Source organism: Eublepharis macularius, chromosome 3, assembly GCF_028583425.1.
Source record: "Eublepharis macularius isolate TG4126 chromosome 3, MPM_Emac_v1.0, whole genome shotgun sequence".
Classification (NCBI taxonomy): Eukaryota; Metazoa; Chordata; class Lepidosauria; order Squamata; family Eublepharidae; genus Eublepharis; species Eublepharis macularius.
The window spans coordinates 41,671,185-41,694,282 of NC_072792.1; the positions used below are offsets into that span (position 1 = coordinate 41,671,185).

At 43.3% G+C, this 23,098-nt stretch overlaps 1 protein-coding gene across 2 annotated transcripts; it reads left to right on the forward strand.

The window, feature by feature from the left end:
• Positions 1-2,752: 2,752 nt before the first annotated feature.
• On the forward strand, positions 2,753-22,777 carry LOC129325987 (protein-lysine methyltransferase METTL21E-like). 2 transcript variants are annotated; one of them, XM_054974034.1, is made up of 6 exons: positions 2,758-2,838; positions 3,701-3,772; positions 4,818-4,925; positions 10,781-10,938; positions 17,340-17,457; positions 18,497-22,777. In XM_054974034.1, the coding sequence occupies exons 3-6, from the start codon at positions 4,853-4,855 to the stop codon at positions 18,916-18,918; spliced, it is 771 nt and encodes a 256-aa protein (XP_054830009.1). In that variant the 5' UTR covers positions 2,758-2,838; positions 3,701-3,772; positions 4,818-4,852; the 3' UTR covers positions 18,919-22,777. The 2 variants fall into 2 exon arrangements, with proteins under 2 accessions (XP_054830010.1, XP_054830009.1); XM_054974035.1 differs by lacking the exon at positions 3,701-3,772 and having other exon boundaries at positions 2,753-2,838.
• The last annotated feature ends 321 nt before the right edge of the window (positions 22,778-23,098 follow it).

A 23,098-nucleotide genomic window follows, 5' to 3' on the forward strand; every position in this document is an offset into this window, starting at 1 on the left:
GGTGATGCCCCAGGGAGTGGCTTCCTTTCTTCTTGGGCGCTCATTGTAGGATGCAAAGGTGTGGGGACAGTCCTCGTCACTTGGGGGCAGCAGAGGGAGCTTCGAGGCTCTGGCCTAGGATCTGCACTTTGCAAGGGCACTTTCCTGGCTGCACTAAACAGGTGTGCAATGGTTGTCCATGCTACCCAAAAGGCCAGGGAGGGCAGGCTCCTAGCATGGGGCTGGGGCCCAATGCCAGTGGCCTCCAGTTGGGCAACTCCTCCACAGGGGAGCAATGGCTGCTGGGCTGGGCTACCTTGCAGCCACGGGCAAGGTGGGAGGGAGCTTGCAGCTTGCCAGGCCAGCACAGAGGCCCTCCTCCAAGCTGCACCGTACAACAGCTCTTTAGGGCCTTGAGCTCCTTTCTGAGAGGATGAAAGAGCTGGGCACCTCCGTATCCAGGGCTGTGGCGGAGGCTGCTGCCCCAGGGCCTGTTGAGGCCCCTTCCTGGGCCGTAAGGCTGCCAGAGGGACGGGTTGGATAAAAGGGTCCAGGCGTGGCCCATCACCCTCTAGCAGTAGATCCAGCAGTCCAGCCAAAGGTTCCCACATGGGCATGGTAAGTCAGGCAGCACGGGATCATCTGGTGAGTACTCTTCAACGGGAGAAGAGGGGGACCTTGCCGACGATTACTGGACAGGGGCTGCCCATGTGCCCGGGCTGTCGGCTTGGGCCGTTCAGCGCAGGACCAGTGGGAGCAAAGGGGGCTCCAGGCTTGAGGCTGCTTGAATGAGGGAGGTGGGATGCCTCTGTGTTCCAACTCCCTATGGGGATGATGAGCATCCCCTGAAAGTTCACTGGCCTCCAAGGTCCGCAAGAGGATCCTTGATGAGCTCTATGTGAACAGTTTTTTCCTAGTATGTCCTGAGGTGCAGGGTGGGCAGAATGCACCTCCTTACAAATGAAACAAGAAGGGATCTAAAGGGGAGGAGGCAGAGCGCTCCTTTGCTAATTGGTTGGAGGGCTATACTATCTTCATGGGGGTTGTGCAGGTGAACTACCCTGAGAGGGGGTGGCAGCTTTCTAACCATCTGGAGAACATGTGCGCACAAGCACTCGCCGGGGACACCGTGGCCATGGATTATGATGATGCGTTTCACAAGCAGGTGTCTCATAACACCAGCACTCGCTGGGACCTTATCAGTCACAAGTTTTGGTTGGGGCTGGTAGGCTCTTACATCAAGGGCAGGGCTGTACCCTTAAGGCAGGCAGATGGGGCCCCAGGCACAAGCAGGCTCAGCAGGTCTGTTGGGAATACAACCAAAGTAAGTGTCAGAAACCTCACCCATGGCTCACATGCCCTCAGTCCTGAGGTGGTCAACAGCCCTTTTGGGGAACCCTCCCCCTCCACTGCTGTCCACAAGGAAGAGGAGAGTCTGCTGGGGCCTGACTGGTCTCTTCCAGAAAACAGTCTCCCCCGACTGGCCCTGGGGCTTGTATTTCCTACCATCTGCAAGGTGACCCTCCATCCTTTGCTGGACCTTTACCCCAATAGAGAGGCCACCTCCTTTTCTTGAGATGGGTTTTCTGGGGGTGGGGGCGGGATTGTATCCCCTTCAGGGGTCCCAGGGTGGCCACCATCTCCAGCAATCTCAAGTACACCAGGAACTTGCCAGTAAGCTGTAAGCAATAGAAATTGTGGCTTTTTATCTCCACACTTGGTCTCCTTGTTGTCTGTTCCCGCCCTCAGCCTTGCACTTCAAGCTGGCACAGCAAACGGAATATTCATGTTCCTGAAATTCAAATACTTCTAGGAGAGTCCACTATAGGGTTGCCAGGTCCCTCTATCCTCTCAGCGGGAGGATAGGGGCCTGGAGCTTCCCCTCGCATGTGCACATCAGCGTGTGTGCACTCTGGCGGCAGCATGATGATGTCACTTCCGGATGTGATGTCACCACGCCAAGTGCTCCTGCGCTCCGATTTGGCCGGTTTGGGGCTCCTGCGGCCAGCGAGAGGGGTGGGAGCGTGCTCATGGTGCGCGCTCCTGAGATGTGTACCAGTGGTGGGCATGCTCTGGGAGTTTGCCCCCTTCCATCGATCACTCAGCGATTGGCAGATAAGGGGGCAAATCCCTGGGAGTTTGCTTGCCACCGGTGGGCACCTGGTAACCCTAGTCCACTAACAGTCCCAGTTTTCATTATAAACCACTTTCCTGGTAGGATTTGCTACTTCTTCAGTAATTTATTTGTTCAAGTTAGTTTTAAAAAAATCTGTCAGGTAATAATTTCTGGGATCTCAAAAGCTAATAAACATCTTGCCCCCCATTTCAAAATAAAACTTTTCTAAAGAACGAAGATATGTACTGAACCAGGAAGTGTGTTCCAAACTATAGCATATTCACCCTTTAAATCACAAGAGTGTGAAACAAACAATGTTTAATGTTTTTTTTAAAGCTTTCTTATTGCTGCTCTAAGTTTTCTTTAAAAATATTTTATTTGGGAGTGTTAAAAATCAGAAATAGGATGTGTGTTTTTTGCTGTGTTTTATTATACTAATTTGAAGCTGGATGGTGAAGTGTATGTCTTGTATAACATGACATCTGTCACTTGGGATATCTCGCCTTCCCCCTTATGTAAGCGTGCTGAGGGTAGATTTGTCCTCCCAATGAAATTTACAGGGCGTATCCACTTTGTTCATTCTGCAGCCGTCAGGATTTATTCATTCATCATAATGGGCTGCTGAGGTTATGTTTCAAACTTTACTGCTTTTTCCTCTGGGGCATGAACTAAGTACTGGGAGAGAGAGCCTGCGGATTTATAGTCTCCATTTCTGAAAATCTGGAAGAAAAAAAAGAGACTAGGTATGTTACTGAATCCATTGGTATATTCTTTTAAGATTCTAGGCATCACAACGTTTATTTTAAAGTACAGTTTTGATTCCTCTGAATGCCTTCAAACCTTTCATGGGATATATTGCATGTTTAGGTAAGGAATTGTTCCAGTCTGAAGTAGTAGTAGTACAGTTATTGGAAAAAGGTATACAAAAAGCCAGTCAACTGGGTAACCTTTCTGAGTCTTGCAGGTTATTTTGGGATAATGGTATGCTATCAAAGTAAGTGTTTGTAAAAGGCTATGATACCTTTCATGCGCATGAGTGATTGTGTAGCTAAGAAGTGCTGTCACTTAAGGAGTTGCAAGATTACCTGGCAAGCTCCCTCTGTGCCCCTCTACAAAATCAAGGCTGTAGCTGAACGCTCCCTCACCAGCCAGTAAGTCTCAGTGAATTCAATGTAGACAGGCATAGAATCAAGCTTCACCTATCACGCCTATCACAAGGAACTGTTTGGGTTCTTACTAGCTGTGTAAGTGCTCTTAAAATAATAATTTCCCACTGCCACCACAGGAAATAGCTAGTGCAAAATTGCTGGGAATATTTCAGTGACAGAACACATAGCAAAATGAATAGCTGTTTGGGGAATGCTTGCTTAATACAGTTTTATTCCACAATAACTACCATTTCAGCAGTCAGTCATTTGTGTCTTTGTTTAACTCAGCACAGCAGGCAAGCAAGTCCTTTCGTGTTAGAGTTGCTAGCTGTGAGTTGGGAAATTCCTGCAGGTTTGGGGGTGGGGGGTGGAACCTAGAGAGGGTAGGGGTTGGGTAGGGACCTCAGTGGCATATGATGCCATAGAGTCCACCCTCTAAAGCAGCTATTTTCTCCAGGGGAGACCAGTTGGAGATGACCAGTCACCACCTGGAGGTTGGCAACCCTAAATAAACATCTGTGGCTAACAGGTACCTTCTACAAATTAATTTGTTGCCTTGGTCAGTTAACTAGTCCTGGGAATGGTGAAAAATTTCTGGTGCTCTAAACTACTGTGAAAACTTCTTTGCAGTAGAAAAGAGCAAGAATTCAGTAGCACCTATAAGACTAACAAAATTTGTGGTATGAGCTTTCATGAGTCATAGCTCACTTCTTCAGATACAGCTAGAATGTAGTGAATGTCTACAATTCAGATCATGTTAACACTCACATGTGGGAGTTTTAACAATCCCATACAAAGGGTTGGATGGATCCCCTGGAAAATTTCAACTGATGGAAAAGTTTTCCATCAATAAAGTAGAACTTCCTCACTTGCTCCTTCCAAAATGTCTCCCAAACACTTTCCTTGGGCCGAAACCTCCTTGATGAATGGCATTGAGAAAGTTGGAGGCCTGCAGCAGGTGGGGGACTGAGCAAAAATCCCCCCCCCCTTCCATCAGTGGAAATATCTGCTGGATCCAATCTTAACATTTGTGGATGTCTGAAATGCCAGGAGACTCTAATATTGATAGACACCGACATGTGAAAAATAGGCATTCAGTTGTACAAGTCTAAAAAGTGGGAAAATATGTTTCTATTTTTGGATTATTATTTGGGATTGTCTGCATTTGTATGCAAATATTAACATTTCACTGTCTATGTATACACACTCTCACACAATTTATAAATAAATCTATTATTTCTCAGAGGGTTTCAAGATTTTTCATAGGACATTGTAAGTAACTGCTGGTACAGTGAGAAGCTGCATGTTAGAGAAAGTGAGCTAGGTGAAGTTCATTCATTCTGCCTCGCTGTCTTTCTATGACTGTGACATGCAATTGCCTGACTTTAGAAATATTTTAGACTTGAGGAGATTGCTACCCATACCTACCAACAATCAGGGCATTGGAACATTATTTGCTCTAGGCTGTTAATTGATTAAATGATTGACGAAGAAAAGCCATGGGTTCTATATCTGTCTTGGCTGTGTTATAGATCCTCTTTTAGGTTGGTTTTTCCCCCTGTTTTCATTTCTAGGACATATATCCTGCCTCTCTGGTACATCGTATGAAATGGATTCAAAACTGTCACAACCCAAGCATTTTGAATCAGATGAATTATCTCAAATGCCAGAACAGAGAAAAGGTAAATATTCTCCCCTTGTCCTCCCTGGTTTACAAAAGCCAGTGTGGTATGTTGGTTAGAGTGTCAGATTACAATCTTGGATAATAATAACAACATTTGATTTATATACCGCCCTTCAGGGCGACTTAACACCCACTCAGAGCAGTTTACAAAGCATGTCATTATTATCCCCACAACAAAACACCCTGTGAGGTGGGTGGTGCTGAGAGAGCTCCTAGAAGCTGTGACTGACCCAAGGTGACCCAGTTGACTTCAAGTGGAGGAGTGGGGAATCAAACCTGGTTCTCCAGATTAGAGTCCCGCGCTCTTAACCACTACAATACCTTCTCTGCTGTGGAAAGTTGCTGGGTGACCTTAGGTCAGGCAACCACCCTCAGCTTAACCTATCTCATAGAATTGTTGTGAGGGTAAAATAGAGGAGGGGACAGCAGACTAAGCCACTCTGGCTCCTTGTTGAGTAGAAAGGTGGGGGTATAAACCAAATAAATCAATTTATGTATGCTGCTGGCTTGCCAAGAATATATGCTTATTTACTCTTAGGGAATTTATGAGTAAATATAGATAGGTACATATAAGTGCCAACATCACACCTACAGTGTATAAGTTCAAATAATCACAAACCGCTTCTGTAACTTAAGTATTGAGTGGTATACTCATAGTTACAGATAAATATAAGGATGAGCTATGCACTTATAATAAAGAGTTGCACAGTATTGTGTGTGTGTGTGATTAAAAAAGAAAGAACCATTGCAAGGAAACATCTCAAATGCCTGGCTCTTCAAAATCATGACAGGGTGTAATTTCATATGGCCTTATTTAAATAAATGTGACCTGCTTACCCCTAGCATGCTTTTTCAGCATCTTCCAGATTGATTGCTGTCCACTGTAAACAAGATGTTCCCACATACTGACATACGCCCATGGATGTGGAGGTACGAGGATTGCTAGTCTTTAAAGTGGTCCTTCTAGCTTTAATATCAGTCTGATCTGCAGCAATTTAACAGATGACATTATTTAACCTCCATGCCATCAAAAACTTCAACCTCTCAATTCTTCATTTAAAACAGGACATCCCCCCCCCCCCCGCCCCCAGCCATTTAGCAACTGTATTAGACATGCGTGGAAGCAGTTTCCTGGTTACATCGCCAGAAGCAGTTGTGGGGTGGCTTCTTAGAATGCAACCAGAGCCAATAAAACAAGGTGGAGCTAATGTGAACTCAGCATTTAGCAGTTTTTGGTTTCCTTAAAATAGAAGCAGGAAAGAGTAGAAGGTGGACCTTTAGCAGTTTCTGAGACTATGATAGAGTGACAAATCTAAATAAGGTAACTAGTGAATTTATGTAGCTTTGGTAGGGGGCCTGAGAGGCTGGTGTAGAATATACACACACACTAACTCCTTAATCTGCTAGTTCAGACACGGGCATAGTGTTTTATATGTGCTGTATCAGAGCTTCAGTGCAATCCATCTCCGACACAAGGAGTGTCCTTAGCAGGGTGAGTAAACTCCTGAGGACAACTGAGGTCATCATGAGTGTGACCTGGGGTATTTTTAGCCAGGACTCTGCAATACTTCTAGTTGTACTAAAGGAACTAGGCTGGAGAAGGGAGGCTGTATACCAGTTGTAAGGCAGGGGAATTTCTTTTTAAGAGTAATATAAAGGGGATAACAATAAGATCAATGCAAACGTGATAGTTTTAGACAAAATAATCATGTAGGAGTTATTGCTTCCTTTCTCTCTGCATAAAAATCTTTTAAACTTCGCTTCATGCAGATCTTACAGTAGTCTCCAGCTCACAAGAACTTGGGCTGTAATGAACTTTAAATAACCAGAAAATTCTTCCTCTGTTTTTGCTGCCCCAGACCCACATGGATAGCCCCACTGGAATCTGTCTCCTGTAGATATGAGGTACTCTAATTCCAAAGAAGTCATAATGGCCAACCGCAAGTTAACGGGATGGAGGGATAAATCTCCTCTGTACGCCAACATAATTTGTTTAAGATGCATAATTTTGATTAGTATGTCTCTAAAACTACTAACATGAACAAGTAGTCAATAAGGAATGGCAGGTCTTTAGCAGGATTCACCTTTCTGCAGAGGTGGCATATAAATGTTCTGAATAAATAAACATGCTTTGGTTTTATATACATTTCCATCCATTGGGACTGTGCCATGTCTGTTCCTGTTAATATATAAGTTTGGAACCTGAAAAACATTTCTGCTGATGGAAAGGATTGGGCGGGGGGAGGGGCCCCAGAAACAACAAGAGCTGGAATCTTAATCCTTCAGTGGGACCAGAAATCAGTGAAAATCACCCTCTTCCTTCCACGTGCGGAAGTCTTCTGTAGGATCCAAGCTATAGTTAACGTAAATGATAAATATTGTGGCCCTCTTAACCATACTCTTAGAATGAAGACCGTGTATACATTCTGAAATGTGGAAGTGATCTGAATACATATTCACTGCATTTTGAACCATTGATTTGCCAGAGCAGAAGATATTTTCAAGGCTTCGCCCACCATATTTAGAGCGTCTGTCTTCATTCTGGTGTCTTAGTAGGGGTTGGGGCTGCTGTCCTTCAGTGGGCCTGTTCTTACTTGACTGACTGATTCCAGGAGGCGGTGCTTGGGGGACTGCTGTTTGGCCCTGTGGACTTTATCGTGTTCCCCGTGCTGTTTAATATTTACATGAAACCACTGGGACAGATCACCTAAGGATTTGGAGGGAGGTGTCACCACTGTGCAGAAGACACCCTGCTCTACTTCTCCTTAACAGTGGAGACAGGTGGAAGTCCTGAATAGGTATCTGGGATGGTTGAGGGCCAATAAACTGCAGCTCAGTATGGACAAGCCTGTTGGTTGATGGAGAAGCTTCTCAAGGTTGTGGAGCTAACCCGTCCTGGTCTGGAGAGGTTGCACTCCACTTGAAGGTTTAGGCTCAGAGCTTCTGGGTGCTGCTGAATCTTGGATTACAGTTGGACGCTCAGGTTTCCTCTATGGCATGTAGCACCTTTCATCAGTTTGAGTTGATATGCCAGCTACGGCTGTTTCTTAAAAAGCATGACTTGGCTACGGTGATCCAGGCTCTGATCATATCTAGGTTAGATTATTGTGGCATTTTTGTTCAGGCCTTAGACTAGCAAACAATACCCTTCTTTGCAGCAGGGCCAACAGAGGGGACAGCTGTCAGGGGGCGTGAGTTCTGGTTGGACCTGGTGCTGCTGAATCCTTTCTCATGCATGTCCTGTGATGCCCGCACTCACATCCTTCCATTGTCTGCTTGTGAGTGCTTTGCCACCTTTGTTCCAAGCTGCATATGCTGCTTAGCACTGAGGGAGAAGGGCAGGTGGGTGGCGCACAAAGCATAAGCGATCATGGTAGCCATAGCAGCACCACTCCTAGCTGCACCCATCTTGTGTGCAGGCAGTGTGGGCAGCTGTGACTACAGGGGGTGGGAGAGCTTGTGAGTGGGCAAAGGAAGGATGCACAGGTGGATGGGCAAGAAGGGGGGCTAGTAGAGGGGGGGGGCTGAGCACTCTCCAACCAATCCACCTAAACCTGGAACTGGCCCTGACTTCAATTTGAATTATGATCAATAGGTTGAGGATCAGATGGAGAAGGGTGTCACAGGACAATTTGCAAATGCTCTTGAATCCCAGATCTCAAAGAACTTGATAAGAAGGCTTGAGGAGCTGCTCACTGTGAGCTATAGGAGCTGAGAGTGCTCAAAAAGTTTCCTCTGAAGGAGATCACACTGAGAACAGATGGAGTTTCTGCATAATTACAGCGAATGGGGGTGGATGAGTCCCAGTTGCAATTTTTGGGAGTGAGTTGCATATGAGGCAGTAGAAAACCAGTATGGTGCTCCAACAAATAATTTCCCAAACATTCATCTCTGAGCACGGTATCTGTAAGACCATATGGGAATCTGGCAGAGAGATTGCACTGATACTATGACATCACTTCCAGTGTGATCTCATACTGGAATTCAAGTTACAGTCTGAGAGATCAGTACCAATGTGGCAAGACTACCAACTTTATTATACAAAGATATGTAGCTATGGAAGTATGGATAACTTGTTGGGATGTGCAGAAAAAGAAATATGGCTGTCTCAGTGGTCTTGTGAAGTAATAAACCTAGGTGTGGACTGCACCAGTTCAGATGGCAGGTGAGTGAGTGCATAAGGATATTCCCCCTCCACTGGTTCTGCCTGCTGCTGGTCAGCTGGGTAGCAGAGATGGGGGAGAAATACAAGGAAAAATGGGAGTGGTGTCACAGTGACAGCATAACATGACTTCTGATGTCACCCAGAACTGACATCATTGCATTGGCAGTCGACAGGACAGCTTTCATCCAGTTTGGGCAAATGTTAGAGTGTGAGCCCAAGACAATGATATCATTGATATAAATGAGATCACACTGGAAATGATGTCATAGTATTGGTGCAATCTCTCTGCCAGATTCCCATATGGTCTTAGAGATACCGTGCTCAGTGATGAATGCTTGGGCAATTATTTGTTGGAGCGCCATACTGGTTTTCTACTGCTTCATATACCTCTCAGTTCCTGGACTGCTTTTGCTGCTAAGAAGTTTATGTAATTTCTAGGTTAAAAAGAATGTGTTCGTGTTGTCAAAGAGCCAGGTTAAATCAGGGCACGTATCACCACGTTGTCTAAGGCTTCTGTGGCTGTGCTAATTGCAGCTGCTTGAAAGCACTTCAGCAGGATGCTTGAGGGCATAGATGGATTCCTCACCTTAAGGCCTTGCCCTTTCCCTGGTTCTCTTGCTCCACAGGTAAGGTCAGATCATGTTAGTCCTTAGAGAAGGGATTATTATATTTAGGGAATTTATATGCTCCCTTTCCAGAAACCTGCTCAAGGCAGCTCCCAGATTAAAAAAAAAATACCACAAACAACATAATTTATCAAGACTAAACAACATAATGACCTAAATTATGAATCTTGAAGCAAGCAAGTAAAAGACAAGCAAATAAGGAAAATAATATTTTTTCAGGAAATAAAAACACTTGAATAATTTAGGAAGCATTTCCACCCCTGTTTGGGGAGATAATTTGGAGATGAATCTTTAGTGGGACATCAGCTTAAGTTCCTAATTGTTTAAAGAATCAGGGGTAGGTGAGCTTTTTGGGCCAAGTGCCCCTGTGCAACCCCCCCCCCCCCAAAATGGGGAAGGGAAGGGCAAAAAGGGCTGTACCTGGCTAGACATGGAAGAATAAATTGAGCTGCCCACATTTCAAGGACCGAGAGATGATGATAAGCATAAATTACTTCCACTGTTTCCCCCCGTGCTGACATCTCCAGTTTGGATCAAACAAACTCTGTCTGGCCTCCAAACCTAAGGTAGCACACATCCTCTACCTATTTGCTGTTTGGGGTCTGCTACTACCAACCCAAAAGGATGATGTAGTGGCAAATGCCTGCAAAACCATTGGGACCTGAGGAGAACATGCAAGATTGTGCACGGAGGGTAGCTAGGGGAGAGTCTTGTTCTTGGCTACTTTGAGAAATATTCCACCTGTCTTCTCTTTATTACACTATTGTAACTTTTCTAATTGGTTTCTGAGTCTCGCTGAAGTTGAGCGAAGAAGAAATAAAATTCTATTATTGCAACTTTATAAATAGAAATCACGATGGATAACAGCTCCAGTGGGCTACATATATCACACTAAACAATTCACCACGTTCCTGGATAGTAACATAACTCAAACAGTTTGGTATTTAAGAGGGCAGCCAGTCCGCAGAGAGGACAGTGATGAGTTCATTATGCTATCTTTAGGTGAGCTTGGCTACCTCACTTTGTTATTACGATGCACTCTTTTCATTGTTTTATTACTAGGAAAAAACGGAGATGAGCAGATAGTCGCAGAAATCATGAGAAGGCGTTTTTCTCCTTCACTGATAACCACCCAAGCTTGGGAAGGATTCCACTTTGTTGGACAGGAGATAAAGATTACGGAAGCCACTGACAGTTATGGAGCTGTGGTCTGGCCGTCGGTACTGTAGTCATTTTTGGTCTTGGGTCCCAGAAACAAAAGCACTATCAATGGTTCTGTATGATTTCTACCCTTTAAATCTTGTAAACATAAATCCTGATGAAAACTTGACTCTATCTGGAGCTTAAGCAAAGGGGGATTAGAAGGACATTGTCTCAGCAGCCCTGTTTACGTCTTACAGTGAACCCACGCGCAACTTGTACGTATGTGTGTGCCACTTTACAAAGGAAACTGGGGACCAGTGCCTGGATAAATGTATGAACACATGTTCAGCTGAACATGCATTGAATGTAACAGGAGAATTATTCAGCATCTGCATAAAGAACAATCAAGTGTACATGGATTATATATGTGTGTTCACTGTGTTTTATGAGCAGGGTTACCGTGGCGCAGAGTGGTAAGCTGCAGTACTGCAGCCCAAGCTCTGCTCACGACCTGAGTTTGATCATGTTGGAAGCCAGGTTCAGGTACCCAGCTCAAGGTTGACTCAGCCTTCCATCCTTCTGAGGTCGGTAAAATGAGTACCCAGTTTCCTGGGGGTAAAGTGTAGATGACTGGAGAAGGCAATGGCAAACCACCCCAACAAAAGCCTTCCAAAAAAACGTCGTGATGCGATGTCCCCCCATGGGTCAGTAATGACTCGATGCTTGCACAGGGGACTACCTTTACCTTTTTTTTTTTTACCATGCATCAATCACTTATGACATTTCTAGGATTCTCTGATATTTATGCATCCTCTGATGTTCATCCCATTCAAAAGGTAACCTGCGTGCTCCGGGCCCAATGGGCATAAGCCTGATTGGTGTGTTTATATGAATATGACTTTAGTGCAGATGCAATAGCTTCAGGTGGGGACTGGACTGCTCTGCTCTTAAAGTATGTTAAGCAAATGACCTTAAGCCTCTTATCTGAAAGCTACTTGAGAACCTTTTAAACACTTGAGCAAGTAATCCTTGGTTTTCTTGCTGCTGCTTCTTGTTACACAGCTTATTTAACATATTGATATCCTGCACTCTCAGCTGATGCTGTGACCCACATTAGCCGTTAGAGTGGCCGGCCTGACACCAAGGGCCAAGCTACAAGTGACGAGTGACACTTGAATGGCAAGTGAACAGACTCACATGTATTCCTCCCTGTTCACTTGCACTCCACCTGCAAAAGTGAACAGTGAGGAATACATGTGAGTCTGTTCACTTGCCGTTCAGGTATCATTCATCACTTGTAGCTTGGGCCCAAGGCACCCCAGCTGACAGAAAGGGCTTGTTCTGGTATGGGAACCAGCTCAGCCTGAGGGCCAGGAGGCATCAAAAAGCATCCCAAGGACTAGCAGAGTGACCCGTGTCCAGTCCAGGCAGTCCTATTTTGAGTTGGGGATGGCTTGCCTTCTCGGGAGCCACCCTGTCCAGGCAGGGGGTTCTCTTGGTTTGGTGGCAGGTCAGTAGTTTGGAGCAAAGTAGGGCATGGGTCTGGTATTTGGGCCAGGCCTTAAAGACTGTGCTCTGGATGAACTGGGGGTGGCCAGTGGAGATGGAGGAAGAGGAGGGGTCAATGGGAGATGAGGGAAGTGAGTTGGCTATGGCTGTAGTGGTGAAGAATAAATTCATTGGATTGTCTCATGCGTCTGAAGTTCCTTTTGGGCACTTGATGAAAGATGGAGGGGCATCTCCTTCCCAGCCTCCTGCACTCCAGGTATGGCCATTGGTCCAAACCCAGATAGATCCACAGTTGCCCTTGAGGCGGCTTCATTCCATATTTTCCCTCATGTGTGAAAATGGCCTTCCTTCTTCTCTGTCCCTGATAAAATCTCCCTTGCCACCTTTCCTTGCAGTCTTCACACTTGCTGTTTTGTGTAAGTTCATCTACTGATGAACCTCTTTGATTCCTTCACCAACTCCCATCTTCCATGCTGCTCGTAGGCCTCCTTGACTACGTTTCTCCTATTTTCTTTACAGTCCTCCTTTTCTAAGATTACTTCTTGAGTAACTGACTGAAGATTTTGAAAAGTCCTGTTTCTCTCTCTGTGTGTGCTGTCAAGTCTTAGCTGACTTATAGCAACCCCACAGGGTTTCCGATGCAAGAGGCATTCAGAGGTGGTTTGCCATTGCCTGCCTCTGTGTAGCAACCCTGGCCTTCCCTGGTGGTCCCCCATCCAAATACTGACTAGGGTCAACCCAGCTTAGCTTTCAAGATCTGATGAGCTTGGGCTACCTGCCTGGTCAACAAAATAAATAGATTTATCCATCAGCCACAATAGCAACGGTTGGTTTTGATAAGGCCTTTATCACCCTTGCAACAAACTTTGCTGTCTGCATCGTTATCCATTTACTTTTGTCAGCAAGTAATATAATTAGTCTCTCATTATCCGCTCTCCCTGGATATTGTAGTAAAATATTCCCAAGATATCATTCACATTCTAATGCAAATCTTGGCCAGTAAAAGACCACATGGCCTAGATCCTCAAAAGAATTCTGATAGCAAGTACAGACACATTCTTAATATGAGATTGTGTTATAACAGCCTCTTATCATCACTAATTTTAAGGTATCCAACCGTGCTTTAGTAAATGTTTTCCTATGCTTGGAAATAAGTAATTCAGTAAGATAGGATGGAAGAGTTGAAGAAGGACGTGCAAGTTGCTTATAAAGGGGAGCTATTCTCAAGGTAATTAACAGCATCATACACCTGAACGCTTATTTCTAGCAGCCTTTATTTAATTAATTGCTTTGCTGCAAAGAAATCAAGTCCTCTTAAATAGTGTTCTGAAAATCCGAATTACCAAATTCAATATATAACTCCGTCACGGATTGCTTTACCTTCCTTGTAAGCCATGGTTAACCCAAACCAAATTTTCAACCAATAATTAATAATAACCAAATTATTCAAAAAGGCGTTTGTATTGTAGGGAGGGGGTCTCAGATGCTTGGCTAATGACTTAAGGACCAGGACCATAGACTTCACCACAATGTTGCCTTACATACTACCTGTTGTCTTAAATATGTGCTCCTATGAGCTACTTGTGCTTCATGTGGTCTGATGTCAGCCCTAGAATTGCTTATATTCTGTTTCAGCATTTCTTCAACTCTGTATTGGATTCTTGCTAATGCTATGTCTTTGTAAAATGTTGTTTATTTATCCTATGGCATTGTTTATGGCAATGTCCTTGAAACTGACTGTACTAATCTCACACTGTGTAATCCGCCTTGAGTCTCAGTGAGAAAGGAGGACTATAAATGACATAAATAACTAAGTAAATAAATAAATAATTTTATGAGCTGAGACCGATATTGGCAACAGGGCCAATTCTGATCTAGTTACTGCTGGTGTTGAATTAGGGACTGCCAATAACATACAAGTAAACTTATTCAGAATAATTTCCAATGGTTGTAAGTTACCAGTCTCTCAAACTGGAGCACCATATAGTATCTGGACCTATAGATTTCTAACCTTGGACCTATTGATTTCTAACTTTCCATTGCTCTGTAGAATGTAAGGATATTGAGTATAGCTTTTTCGAATTTCCTCTTTGCATACTCGATATGCTCTAACCTGGAACAAGAACTATGAAAAATTACCCCGAGATATCTAAAAGAGGACACTTGTTCTAACAGTTTCCTATCCATCATCCGTTTATGAAAATGGGGCCTTTTATGAAAAACTATTATTTTAGTTTGTCATAATTGACTTTCAATAAATTGTTCTAACAATAGAAGCTGAACTTTTTAAAAAGTCTTCTAAGGCCAACTTGTGAATAGGATATAAGTAATGTCATCAGCATAAAAGAGTAATGAAACACTTTCTCTCCAGCAGAGATTTAAAGGGACATTACAGAAGTCATTCACTCCCCCCGCCCCCTGACTGTCTTACCAATTTCTTGTCAGCTCTAACACTTCCACAGCCACAGTTGCCACAGTCTTGTTTGTGGGTGTTTTACCACACCTTTTATGCAATGTCTTGTACACTGATATAGTCCCTACCAACCCTCTATAAGCTCTCTTCTCCATGGTAGGGAGACCTCTTTAGCGACATGGGTCAGGAGGATATTATTTGAAAGCAAATCAAGGACTCCTCCACTCCTTTTTGGAATGGAGTCTTTCCAGTTCTTCTTTACTCCTATTCAGGCCACTAATGCTAGGTTGTATCCACTCGTACATAATTTTCAGGGTAAACCCATCATTCAAGTGCATTCAAAACATGCACAATCTCCCCCTTTCCTCTGATTGAATGCAGTCCAAATCAGTTTTTCCAGACCCAAACCAGACATGACAGCATCCTTGTAGCTGCTATGATTCTAAAATACCACAAGCAGTGCGGCACTCTTGTCCCCCCTCCCCCCGGCACCTTTTCAAGTGCTGAAATAGCTGCAGGGCTGTGACCATTTCAGCACTTGATGGGGGCAAGGCCAAGAGTGCCTCAGCCTGCCATACTGCATGCCCAGTCAGGATCCAGCCCTCACAACATTTTTAAATCACTTTAAAATGGCAGCCGCCACTCTGTGGTGGCCACAAAAGTGTCATGAATTCAACATAGTTTCAGGTAAGTAGCCGTGTCGGACTGCAGTAGAACAGCAGGATTTCAGCATTTGAGGTACAAAAGCTAGGTGGTAGTAGAACTTCTCTCTCTCTCTCTGTGTTATGTGCCATGAAGTCTTCTCCAACCTATGACAACCCAATGATTGAGAGGCCTCCAATACATCCTATCATTAACAGAACTCATCTAGCAGATGAAAAAATCTATGCCTGTTTTGAAGGAACATCTGCACACTGCCTGACAGAGCATCTAAGTGTGTGTAGTATTTTAAAGCTGTGTCTAGAATCATTTAAACAAAGCTAATTTTATCAGTAAACACAAAAAGATAATGGGAACAGGCAGTTTAGAAAAGAAATTATAAGATAATTATACTACTTTATTTTAGCTCAGCAGGCACTGATGGTAGCTTGCTGAGTCAGCCCTTGAGGCTTAAAAGGTTGCTAAGCTAAGAATTGGAATAATGTCTGGAATGCTCTCATGTTAATATTAAAATTATATCCTTTTCTCCCAGATGGGCAAAGTCTGCCTCTTATCCATACGTGCACAGACATACAAAATCTTCTCCTCCTCCTCCTCCACTACCACCACCACCACCACCAAAAGGACAGTTTATGTGTTTGATTTTCTGGCAGCAATGTGGGAGGACGCAATGGGCGCACCTTGCTCGGGGTAACCAAATACCTTGAACTGCCCCTACCCCTAAGGTAGCTTCTGTTCTTCCCTTAGGACTTGTTGGCAGGCTCCAAGAGTCAGGACTCTAGTGAGAGGATCAGGAGTGGCGTACTACTAAGTGATACCCAATCATTTACAGAAACCTGGATCCATTTGGAAATGCCCCCTGTTTAACTAGACCCTTTTCTCCTTCAGTCTCTTTTCCTAACACGGTCCCCAGGTTCTATTTCTGGCAGTATTGTGGTGTGGAGTTCATGGGTATCCGTGCTCCTACCCTCAGAAGCTCCCTCATCCCTCATGCTCTGGGCTGCCCGAAGTGCTGAGGCTTGCAGAGCTGCCCGTTTCCTAACTGGCCTGTTTCTAGCCCAGTGCAGCAGGCCTAGGGTTTTCCTCTGTGATGGTCTTCAACCTGTGGATAAAAGGAAACCCATTGAAAGTGACCAATACTCTGTTTTTCACCAGTTGGAGTTCTTACAACATGGACTTGTGATCTCAATTAATTTTATGTATTTATTTATTGTATTTATATGTATATTTATTGTACTTGCACTTAACACTTTAGCACTTTGCACAGTCAAAATATGAAAATATAAAAATTTAAATATTTAAATATGCAATATTGTTAAGTGTTGAACGATTGTTTGAGAAGTGTTTTCTCGCCCCGTTTTTTTTCTTGCTTTAGTTGTCCTACGTACCTGGGCTTTCTCCCTCCTTTTGTTTGTTGTCTAGCCTCCAGATAGTGGCTGGAGATCTCCCGGAATTACAAGTGGTCTCTAGGCTACAGAGATCAGTTCACCTGGAGAAAATGGCTACTTTGGGGGCGTGGACTCTATGGAATTATGCCATGCCAAGGTCCTTTTCCTCCCCAAACCCTGCACTCTCCAGGTTTCTCCCCCCCAGATCTCCAGGAATTTCCCAACTTGGAGCTGGCAACCCTAGGCCTCTCATGCCCCATCAGCTCCCACAAACCCTTATGAGATCTAGCAGTTTCATGCGACTTCAGAGGAATTTCAGACTGTGCCTGCAACCTTGTTTTCCCTTCCTATTTCCCTGGCTGTGTTGTTGCTGTTGCAGCAATTTTCCTGGTGGCCGCTGCCATGGTGGGCTTACAGCCATTGTTGTTGCTGCTGTTGATAATGAAGTCATTTCTTGTTTACTTTTCACTACCGTTTCCATGTTAATCTACTTCCCCACTTCCCACAGGCTCTTGTTCTGTGCCACTTTTTGGAAATGAATGTGAACTCGTATAACATGGTTGACAAAAATGTCATTGAAATTGGAGCAGGGACAGGCCTGGTCTCGATAGTGGCTAGTTTCCTTGGTGAGTAGCATCTACTGCTGTCCTGGAACTGGATGAATTTTGTGAATGTCCAAAAAAGGTGAGATAATTCCTTTTTAAATATTTACTAGTGTGTCAACATTCACCAGTATATCTCTGAGTGTCTGGGCATTCATAGACATTTTTGCAGGAAGAATCTAGGATGCACCACATTTTGAGCATTACATATAACTTGCAAAAATTGTATTGTTAATGAAAACAAGGGGAATTGTAGATCAATGTTCTTAATTTTTTATTTAATATTATTTTTAAAAAGGATTACAAAATTTAAATTGACTCATACAAAATCAGCGCAAGTATCAAAATAAAACCAAAATCATATACATTAATTGGTACATAATCCATTAAAGCAAGCGCATCATAAAATTATTCAAATAATATCATTTTCAGAAATTTATAGACATATAAAATGATTTCAGAAAACGATTCATGAAAATGATTCTTTTTTTTTTTTTTTGAAGAATGTGGATTGGACTGTCTCAGCTCTTTTTCATATTTTCACTACGCTACACCCTACACGATACATTTCTGCAGGGGAATGCACTAAAAAGGGAACGCAGACAAGCTCGGAATGGCACCCCAAGGGGAGGAAGTGTTCCTGCCTTCCCCCAGGCCATTTTCCTGCACAAAAACAGCTCATGGAGGGGAGTTATTTTACCGACTTTGCTGATCCACATGGAGAATCTGTGCACAGCCTTGGGAGGAGGGCAGGAACCTTTGCTCCCCCTATGGCACTGTTCTGAGCTTGCGTGAGCTCTCCTTTTTAAAAAAAGAAGCAGTTCTTCTCAGCTGAAGTGTGTCTGCAGGGAGCACGTTAAAACCAGTGCCGGCCCGTGCAGAAATGTATTGTGTAGTGAGACCCTAAGCATTTCTTAATAGCTGCTGGGTTCAGTCGTGCTAGTTCTTAACTATTGATAGCAGTTATCAATAAGGACAGAGTTTCTGCAAAAGACATACCTGCTGCTTCTTTAAATTATCCCACAAGAATGACTTACAATTCTGTGCCTCCCTTCTTTCCCAGGTGCCCACGTGACTGCCACTGACCTGCCTGAAGTGCTAGGAAATCTTCAGTACAACATTTGTAGAAACACAAAGATGCGATGCAAACATCAGCCTCAGGTGAAAGAACTATTTTGGGGGGTTGACTTGGAAAAGAAGTTCCCCAGGTCGTTGTGCCACTTTCACTACATCTTGGCTGCTGACGTCGTCTACCACCACCCTTACCTGGATGAGCTCCTCCTTACCTTTGACCACTTGTGTAAAGAAGATACTGTCATCATCTGGGCCATGAGATTTAGGCTGGAGAAAGAAAACCAGTTTGTGGACCGATTCCAGAAGCTGTTTGACCTAGAAGCGATTTCTGATTTTCCCAGTTTAAATATAACCCTGTTTAAGGCAAAGAGGAGACATAGAGGGAAATGGTCTCCAGTTACTGCATCCTGATTGTTAATTAACTGGTTGTTAATCTAACCTGATAGTTAGCTAGGCTTAAGGCCAAATAAGATGCAATGCAAGGGGGATCCATTACCAGATCTCCATATGGTGTCTTACGTTAAAAGCAACAATAGGGAAAGAAATTGGATAGGGATCATAGCAGAGGTATTTTGTTTTGTTTGAAACCTTTTCCCCAGTGTCATTTTTCCATTTCGGAATACCTTTCTCTCCACGATACTTGCCCTGTGGGGGAGAACATTCAGATGCCATTTAGGGGTGTGTGTACGTGATTTGCAAGAGTAAAATTACATGGGGGGAAACGGTTAAATTCCCCTCTCTGTCTGATTTGGGTTCCCATCAACTGCTTTCTAAACAACAGAAACAAACATGTAGGGATATCCAAATAATTTTGTACCTACAAGTGTGTGTGTGTTTTGGCATGATAGAATGCTTAATTTGTTTATCTCTCACTTGTAGTCTTAAGGTAGTCTAGTCTCTGTGTGTGTGGTGCCCTCAAGTCCTAGCTGACTTATGGCGACCCCTGGTGGGGTTTTTATGGCAAGAGACTAACAGAGGTAGTTTGCCATTGGCTGCCTCTGCAACCCTGGTCTTCGTTGGAGGTCTCTCATCCAATTACTAACCAAGGCCAACCCTGGTTAGCGTCTGAGATCTGATGAGATCAGGCTCACCTGGGCTATCTAGTCTACACCAGATCTTTTCAGTGAGCCTGCTGCTGCTAATATGTGTCAGCTCTCAGGTTCCTGCTTGCCTGTATACAGGGGTCATTTCGTAGAAAAAGAGCTGGAGGAACTCATTAGCATAACTCATTAGCATATGCCATGCCCCTTGACATCGCCGGAAGTGGGTCATTAGCATAACTGATTTGCATATGCCACACCCCTGACGTCACCTATCCTGTCTGTTTTGGACCCAATCCTGGCCATTCAGGGCTGAAATTGGGCCCAAATCAGCAAAAAGGGGCTGAAAATGGCTGAAAAGGGACCCAAAATGGTCAGGATCAGGCCGCTGCTGAGCGGGAGAGGCCCAATCCGGGCCATTTCGGCCCCAATCCAGGCCGAAACGGGCCCAAAATGGCTGAGAGTCAGGTGGGCGGGGCCACCTGTCATGTGACCTCTTTGGGGAACTGCCGGAACTGCATTCCTGTGCGTTCCCCCTCGAAATGAGCCCTGCCTGTATATATGCAGATGTTAGACTATAGATCTGAGGACATCATCAGCTCTTCTTTCTCCCAACCAATATGGAGTGAAACTGCACATGATGTCATCACACAGACGGAGCATCCTTGGTTGCATCCACACAGAAGATTTGCTCCACCCTGGGGTTTTTCAGAGCATCCACATGATGGTACCCTCTTTATTCTGTTATCTTCCGTTTCCCCATGTTTGCCCTGTGGAAACAGAAAAATTTTGGTGAGTTCTGGCTTATACACTGTCTCATAAAACTTATGATTAATGCGCTGAATAGGGGTTTTTAGGAAAGAGTGATGGTGGAATGTGGCAGGATATTTCTCTTACGTTGGGCATTTCTGATGTTGCAAACACAGTAAGTAGCAAAAGGAGAAGCTGAATTAGTTTGGCCCCTGCATAGGGATCAGTTAAGCGTTTAGGAACTGTGATGCAGTGTTTAATTCTATTTTTAAAAGTATCATTGGAAGGGAAAAGCATGTAGACAGAACCAGACATATTTGGCTCTGCCTACTTTTGGCTCTGGCTACCATCAGTCCCAATGGGTACCAGTCGCGACTCTCTACTATGAATTTTTTAGAAGGCAAAAATCTCTCCAGTGGTTTGGGTGGAGGGGTTTGGCAGGCACAAGAGAATAGGGAGCAGAGAATAGAGGAATCCCTATGTTGATGCTCTGTTGTCCATTCCAATGGCAATGAGCCTACAACAGAGAATTGGCAATAACCCACGGTGAAGTGTTCTGGGAAACTAAGAGCATTACAACATTATGTCTCATTGTTGTAGCAGGGTACACGTTGCTGTCTGAGAGAGCAGGGGAAATCAAAGGTCTGCTGTTTCCAGCACCTGTTGCGGCATAGTACGTTAGAACAGTATAATCTTCTGCAGGAAACAGCTATTATTTTCAAGTGAATTGCATGATGTGAAAATGAACAATGCGTATCTGCTGGCAGCTATTTCCATTTTACTTTCTATGACTCATCCATTGTACTTTTGCAACTGCTCTCATTGTCTCCCCCTGCCCAAATGGATTGGGGGCAGAAGACAGTTTGGGATATTTCAGCATTTGCCATTGTTGGTTTAGGGTGGGATGGGGGGTGGGGTTAGAAGTGCAGTTGGACTTAGAATTACAACCCTCCATCACTCTTTTCTCCTGCAATCATTCCTGTGACAATTGTGGCTAGTTTACAGCTGGCTTCCTTTGGCAATTTCATATTAAATGAGGTATCTGGCCTGAACTTTTCTCAGTTCCTTTACCTTTGCTCCTTTCAAAATGCACCTTACTGGGTTCCCTCCCAAGCACATATCGGTTTTTTTTAACATTTGTGCAAGAAATATTTGGTCGTACTGCCACCTAGTGGAAATATGGGTTCAAAACAAGGTCCCCCCCCCCCCCCCCGTTATAAACAGACAAGCAACTGAACATTTGTCAAAATACATCAAGGCAGAAAAGGGTCTTCTAAAACCAAATCTGTGACATTTTAAAAAACTTTACATTAGATATGTATCAATATGCAATTTACCTTCTTTTATTCCAACAAATCTTTTATCTTGCCTGATTTTCACAGCCAATACTTCTAATGCAATAATAAATATTAGTGGAGATATTGGACATCCCTGTTGGGTTCCTTTAGGTATTTCTATTTTCTCTGTCAAAGAACCATTTACAAAAAAGGCAAAGAAGAATATAAAATGAAAACTTATGCAGATGATGTTGTAATATCAGTAACAAAACCAAATGTTTCCCTGAAATATGTAATGAAGCAAATAATAAGATTTGGACAATATTCTGGATATAAATTGAATAAAAAGAAGACAAAAATAACTTGACTACTAGAGAGGAACAAGAGGAGATAGAAAAAGTAACAGATTCTGTTATTGCCAGAAACTCAGTTAAATATTTGGGAATAAATGTAATGGGACAAATTGATAACCTATATAAAGATAATTATCAAAAAGTTTGGACAAGCATTATCGAAGATTTGCAAAAACGGGAAAAATTGAAAATCTCATGGTTCGGGAGGAACTCTGCTGTTAAAATGAAAATATTACCAAAATTGAATTTCTTGTTTCAAATGCTCCCAATTTATATAGATGAAAAGATTCTTTTAAAATGGCAGAAAAAGATAAATGATTTTGTATGGAGCGGAATAAAACTTCGAATAAGAGTTAAAATATTACAAGATGAAAAAAGCCAAGGTGGTGCCAAATGTTAAGCAGCCGCAATGGTCTGGTCTGGACATCAGATTGGATTATACATCTAAACAGAAGACATATAAAATTGGTGACAATTGATACCAAGGAAGGAATTCATAATTATTTATGGATTAAGAAATCATTAAAAATCATTCTAAGACAAGATGCCCCCATATTGTGAGAGATGAATTACTAAAAATATGGTTTCAATGTAGAAACAGATTAAGCCCGCCAATTTCACCATTGACATTACAAGAAATAAAGGAGACTATAAATTATGAATATACGATGGACAAACATGGAAAAATAAAAATATGGGAAGACATTTAACCCCAAGGAAAAAACATCCCATATTTGATGTATTATCAAGGTGTGATTAAACTTAAAGAACAACTATCCAAAGAAGATGCAGAGGAGTTAGCCATGTTAGTCTGTAGTAGCAAAATCAAAAAGAGTCCAGTAGCACCTTTAAGACTAACCAACTTTATTGTAGCATAAGCTTTTGATAATCACAGTTCTTGCATCTGACAAAGAGAACTGTGATTCTCGAAAGCTCATGCTACAATAAAGTTGGTTAGTCATAAAGGTGCTACTGGACTCTTTTTGATTATCCAAAGAAGGAGGACGATTAAGAGAGAAAACAATGTTTGAACAACTAATCTGTGGAGAGCCAAAACACCTGTTAGGAAAAGTATATAACATGAAACAAAATCGGAACAGGTCAAAAATTGTATGATTAAAAGGATGCAAAACTTTGGTGAAAATATTTCAATAAGTCTATGGGAAAATTT

Bases quoted from the DNA above. Each gene is read 5' to 3' on its own strand.
- LOC129325987 (XM_054974035.1), top strand. From the start codon at position 4,853: ATGGATTCAAAACTGTCACAACCCAAGCATTTTGAATCAGATGAATTA. The intron at 4,926-10,780 runs GTAAATATTCTC...TTTTATTACTAG, and splicing joins AATGCCAGAACAGAGAAAAG to GAAAAAACGGAGATGAGCAG. The intron at 17,458-18,496 runs GTGAGTAGCATC...CTTCTTTCCCAG, and splicing joins GATAGTGGCTAGTTTCCTTG to GTGCCCACGTGACTGCCACT.